This window comes from Globicephala melas, chromosome 8, assembly GCF_963455315.2.
Source record: "Globicephala melas chromosome 8, mGloMel1.2, whole genome shotgun sequence".
Classification (NCBI taxonomy): domain Eukaryota; kingdom Metazoa; phylum Chordata; class Mammalia; order Artiodactyla; family Delphinidae; genus Globicephala; species Globicephala melas.
The window spans coordinates 8,478,387-8,484,386 of NC_083321.1; the positions used below are offsets into that span (position 1 = coordinate 8,478,387).

The window sequence follows — 6,000 nt, forward strand, 5'->3', positions numbered from 1 at the left end:
TACCCCTAGACTGCTCCTCTGATTTTCTTTTCTTCTCTCCCCTGTTCTCCAATTATTTATCTTTTTCAATGAGAAAACTAACACTTATTGGTAGATCTGGGTACAGGAGGTTTTTTAAAAAGTAGCAGTGATGATATCAGCATAAAAAAGAGAAACATATGCTAAACAAATCTGATTTCCTGGGTGATCCTGCATAACAATTGAGGTGTTGATTACACCTGGCTTCTGCTTCAGGTAGATGTCCACCCTCCTATGCAGCAGTAAACTCCAAACAGAGGTTACTATACAAATTTGGGAAGTTTAAGATACCAAATCCAGGGTGCTATTTTGGTAGATTTATAAAATATCTCCAAATCATCTCATTTGTAGTTATCCTTTCGTGATTATTAATAGACTAAAGAAGAGAGTCACAATTTAATATACGTGGAACATTTCTTCACAAAATTGTTACATAACTTAGTAAAATACACGTCAGTGCGCACAAATAATATTTTGAGCATTTAAATACAATTCCAAATCTTGAGATACTGAAAGAACCAAGAAATGTTTTTTATCATTTGCTCTTTCTACAAGCACCTTCTTGAAAAATGAAACAATACAAATTGGACACATCCCATTCCCTTCCTGAGGCGTTAGCCCAGTGCGCTAGCCAGCCGCCCGAAAGAGGCAAAACCGTGACAACACAGCAATGATAAAGCAGCATCAGCAATCCTACCGGACCCCCTCACAGAACATGAAACCAGAACATACTACAAACCAAGAAGAGGGGCCGTGTATACTGTTTCCAAAGACTTCCTCTTTCATTTCTTGGCCTAGATGAGGGTCTCTCAGCCTCATCAGCACTATTGACATTTGGGGTCATTAACAATGAAGATAAGTCTTCATTGTTAGGACTTGCCCTGTGTATTGCAGGACATTTAGTAGCATCCACGGCCTCTACCAACTAGATGCCAGTAGCACCCTCCACCCCCAGGTGTAAGAACCAAAATGTCTGTAGATATTGCCAAACTTCCCCCAGAGGGCAAGCCTGTACCCGCCTTGGGAAGTACTGGCCGAGGTGAGTAATGATCATAAAACACGGTGTGACCGAATTAAAATGTAGCTTCTGCACTTCTCCCATCTCACTAGAGAGGGTGGATTTAGTGGGTGCTGGACAACGTCCAGCAGTACTTTTGTTTGTAAGAGCCATCAAAGCAGCAGCTCTCTTTTTCACTTAACTCACGACGATAATTTCCTGTGTGAAAAGGATCTTATTAGTCATCATGTTTATTTGTGTTCAGCTCTTTGAAGCAGACTAGATTTTCCTTCAACGGACTATATGTGACTCATCTAAGTTTCCATTTAGAAAGGGAAACAATGGTTTAAACCAAAATGTTGTTTGTGCTTTCCATGCCTAAGAGCATTCTAATCAAGATGGTCCTATTTTCCACCTACCTATTTAAAAATACTCAGGCTTCCAAAAATGTATTCTTAGTAAGCTTTTGTACTGAATAGTACTCTAGCAAAAAGCAACTAGGAGCTACACTCATGCTGAAGTCTACTCTGTGTCAGATAAAATTTTAAGATAAATAGAAATTGAAGATATGGCCAATGGTATTGTGTAATTACATAAACCTGGATAAATTACAGGGTATTATTTAAAAACTACTGTAAATATTAAAGCCAGCTTTCTGTACACATATTTTATAACCATTGTTATTTTATAATCTCTCATAGTCTGAATTCAATTGCTTTCTGAATAATATTACTCTTCTTATGTCCACTTAGAACATTGCTGAAAGTGAAGAAAAGCACATTAGCATTGCCTTTTTCCCAGAAACAATTCCGGGGCTTAACTCATAGTAGACGTGTAGCATAAGCAGCTAATTGTCTGCAGTCTGATAGGATTACTGTTTGCCCACGTTCAAGAAAAGATAATGAGGGGCAACTTGTCTCTTTCATAATATTCTGATTGAAGACCTCTGGTGCACACCGTGTAGCCCATTTTCATGATCAGAACTGTTGTAATTTCAGCACAGTGGCTGGGCTGGACCCAGCAGCCTTACAACAAGAAAATCATCAATGGCATCTGCAGGTAGCTCTGTCTCTCCTGGGAAGATCATTCTTTCCGTAAAATCTGCACTCTCAGGGCTAGCTAAATACTATTTTCTTGTATTTAATTACACAGTTTGACTCTGTACAAAGCATGAGCACAAACAATGAGGCTATTGTTGTTTTCCTTGACAAAGTACCTTTTGTATGAACCGGCTCCATCAGCATTTCTCCTCACACTGTGAGGTTCTGTAAAGAACTGGGGGCTTACGGTTCCTACTCCATTATCTGCAAACCATTTCTCCCACCTTGACACATAGCTTAGCAAGGAAAACACTGGATACAAGTGGTTTTATGCAGGCTCCCTAGCAAGAACCCAGCAGGACCGCGGTTGCCACAAAGCCAAGCCTAATTACCTTTAATTTAACAGGAAGGTCTAAAGACTGAGCGGCAGTCAAACCTTAGGTCAGTAGCTTCATGCAAACTTTTGTTGACACGTGTTCTGGGTACCTTGTGATGTTAGTTACACTGGTGTATTTCCTGGCATTTCACACAGCTATGCTGGACATGTGTATGGCTCAGATAAGCCTGGGCAGTGGCAACGTATATTCTTTTTAAGCATTGAAGTTTTTCAAAGTCTTCTCTATGGTGGGCATGTGGGAATTTTTCGGCCACAACATACACAACCTATGCAAGCTCTGTGCTCAGGGTACCAAGGGCAGAGTTGGCGGAGTCATGTAAGGATGTGGGTTTGGGGTACCAAGTCCACGTTTTCATCCTTTTTATTACTGGGAGTCTAGTACACTGTCTCATTGGACTTCTTGGCGTAAAATCATTATAACCTTTTCCTTTGCAGTTCTTGGTTCTGCTTAAGTGCTTGGCTTGGTTTTAGGGTGAGATTTCTTGATCCGTGTTCATGATACCGTTAGTGGGAAAAAGTACAGTTTTCATGATTTCGGGCATTTTGCCTTCACTGCATTTAGTGTTCTCTGGGTCCTGGTGGAATGATGCCTAAAACAAATGCCTTATTTTACTTTTAGTTGGATTTTGGAAAGAGTGAAATTTGATACATGTTCAATTTTTACCCTGAAACTTACTCTTACTTTTGCAATGTTTTTTTTTTTCTAGTACAAACAATACAAGTCAGATATCTTAATAATGTAAAGTATAACATTACTACTCTTCATAGTTGAGTCATTTAAGAACATGCAAAGAGCACATCTGCGCCTGGCAGGACCGGGAGCTGGGGATACAGCGAAGATGACGGCAAGCGAGGGTTTTGCTCTGCCGGAGGTCACGGTTTATTGAGGATTCAATAGCAATGACTCTTCAACTTCACACTTACTTCGGGAGCTCCCTGTTGGCCAGCCAGGATTTCAACCATCTGGCTTCATCTCCCTGTCCTTTTCACAGCCACCCTCTGGGGATGTGTGCTTTAAGTACTCACAGGGTGAAGTGAGTTTCCCGCTTCAGACCTGTGTATGTCATTGGCCAGCTGGCCCCACCCACCACTCCTTCCCCATCCTGCCCTCTTCTCCCCATTTCCCTGCCAATGTTAGATGACTCCTGAGTTTGTCAAGAAGACCAAGGGGCATGGGAGGCTCCCTGAGCTGGATGTTCTTGTTGAATGTACAACGTGTACTCAGATTCCTGGCACAGAATCTGATCCACCCTCCTCTCTCTTCCAGGTCAGAGATGCCATCATGGTAGCTGGCATCGCAGGAGCGGGCCTGGCAGCCATAGGCCTCATTGGAATCATGTTCTCAAGAAACAAGAAACAAAAGCAATGACTTGAAGGGACTCTCTTGTCAGCAGTGAATTTATGCATTAAGGGGGCCTTCTTTGCTAGAGGGTTTGAGGTTTGGTTTGTGGATTTATTCTGTTTTACAATAAGGCTTATTTTCACAGAATAAAATGAAGCCCAATGAAGGAGGACTTTATTGGGGGAAGCGCAGCAAGAACTGCCTGGCGTGGTCTGTTGAGGGTGCAGCTACGCTCTGTTCCTGATGATGCCATGTTGTTCTCTGTGGCGTGGTCTGTTGAGGGTGCAGCTACGCTCTGTTCCTGATGATGCCATGTTGTTCTCTGTGGTGTGGTCTGTTGACGGTGCAGCTACGCTCTGTTCCTGATGATGCCATGTTGTTCTCTGTGGCGTGGTCTGTTGAGGGTGCAGCTACGCTCTGTTCCTGATGATGCCATGTTGTTCTCTGCCTCTTTGGTGATTTTCTCTCACTTTCTATTTGTGGGCTGCATTCTTTACGTGCAGGAAACAAAGTCCGACTCTGGTTATCTCAAGTAATGGGGGCTTCTAGTGGTGAGGATACACGTGGGCAGCAAGGGAGACAGACAAACCTGACTGATATTCAAGAACAGGAACCACTGCACACCCAGGACCTTTGGCCTGGAGCTAGACCCAGGCTGGCTTCCAGGACTTAGTAGCTGGAGTCTATGTCCGTGGGGTTCAAACCTCAGCCATAAGGAAAGACTATATGCTCTTGCCAATCTTGTTAAAATCTCCTTTATCTCCCTCTGATCTCCACAGCTTTTCTCAGCCTTATCACTTCCACCCCGCAGCACTCCTACATCCTCTCCACTTGGGCTGTCACGACACCCCTCCCCCCACCGCCAAGTCTCTGATCCCACACCCGCTCCTGCGGCTGCTCTCCCCACATCTGCTCAGTTTCATCCCTCCCTGTGGCCTGCGAGGTGCTCCCAACGCAAGCTCCTGAGAGAGAATCTGATTGGCTCAGCTCACCACACTTAGCCTACAGATTGATTGACTGACATTGGGTCAGGTGGCCCCACTAGGCCAATCAGCTCTGCCCAGTGGGGCCAGGTCACGTGGTACAAAGTTGCCTCAGGGTTTTCGGGGTGGGGGTGTGGCTCATCCCGTGCCTGATGTAGGTGCAGCTGAGCCCTCGCGGGAGGGTCTGGGGGTGAAGGACCAACCTTCATGGTTGGTCCCTTGAGGTCTCCTGCTGTTGCTCGCTGGGCTTGGCAGGTGTTCAAAATGACCATTTTCCTGAAAGGGGCTTTTGTGGGTTCCTCAGAAGTACCCTGCTGGGGCCGACTGTCCTTCCCTCCACAGGGCAAGTCTTCTCCTCTGTCTGCTTGCGAATGTTTCCTTCGGCAGCCCTGGTTGTCTGGGGACCATCAGTCTTTTGGAATCCTGGACAGGACTTACAAATGGCTCCCGGCCAGCTCCCTCCTGCTTGGCCCACATCTGGTCCAGGATAAGCTTGTGCCCATTCATGACCCAGCATTGATGTAAGAGTAGTGTCTCCCAGTGTAGTTTTCTTCCTTTTTGTTTCAGTTCTGTTGATGTCACATGTCGTGCCAGTTCTCAAGCTCCCCAAACCCAAGGGACACGGGCCCAAATTAAAGGGTGGGTTTCTTGAAGCCCCCTCTGTCGCATGGCATAAGATGATGCAGAGGCGTGGAGCATAAACCTCCAAACTAATTATCGAGTAAAAAGGAATGAAGTAGAATAAACACAAGAAAGCAAAACTAAAACACCCAGTTCAATTACAAAATAAACATTACATACAGAAAGTGGGGTGTGTAGAAATGACCAGAGAAGACGGAAGAACTAATTCCAAATATATTGGTAATGACCATAAGTATATATGGACTAAATTTGCCAAGTATAAGACAAACATTATGCTGGATTAGACAACTAATCCAGGGAATACTGTCTACAGCAGATCCAATTGAAATATAAGGACACAAAGACTGAAGTTAAAAAGATGGACATTGTGCATGGTAACTCATCTGATGTCTTTAAAACATTGTTATCAAGGAGAAAAATTGGCGGTGTGTATAAACTGTCCTAGACTGAAAAACATGTTGGAGACAAAACAACTAAGTGTGAAAAACAACTATAAATGCAATTTGGGATAATAGGGAAAATTTGAATATGGACTGGGTGTTTAAGAATATTAAGAAATTATGAATTTTATTAAGTGTGAA

At 43.8% G+C, this 6,000-nt stretch overlaps 1 protein-coding gene across 4 annotated transcripts in view; it reads left to right on the forward strand.

Annotated features, from left to right (window-relative positions):
- LOC115840614 (phospholipase A and acyltransferase 3) overlaps nt 1–3,992 on the forward strand; it is a 28,560-nt gene extending 24,568 nt beyond the window's left edge. For all 4 annotated transcript variants that reach the window (XM_070046104.1, XM_060303052.2, XM_030833835.3 and 1 more), the window contains exon 5: nt 3,720–3,992. In XM_070046104.1, coding sequence (XP_069902205.1) covers nt 3,720–3,821 — 102 coding nt within the window. In that variant the 3' untranslated portion in view covers nt 3,822–3,992. The remainder of the gene's footprint in view (nt 1–3,719) is intronic.
- The last annotated feature ends 2,008 nt before the right edge of the window (nt 3,993–6,000 follow it).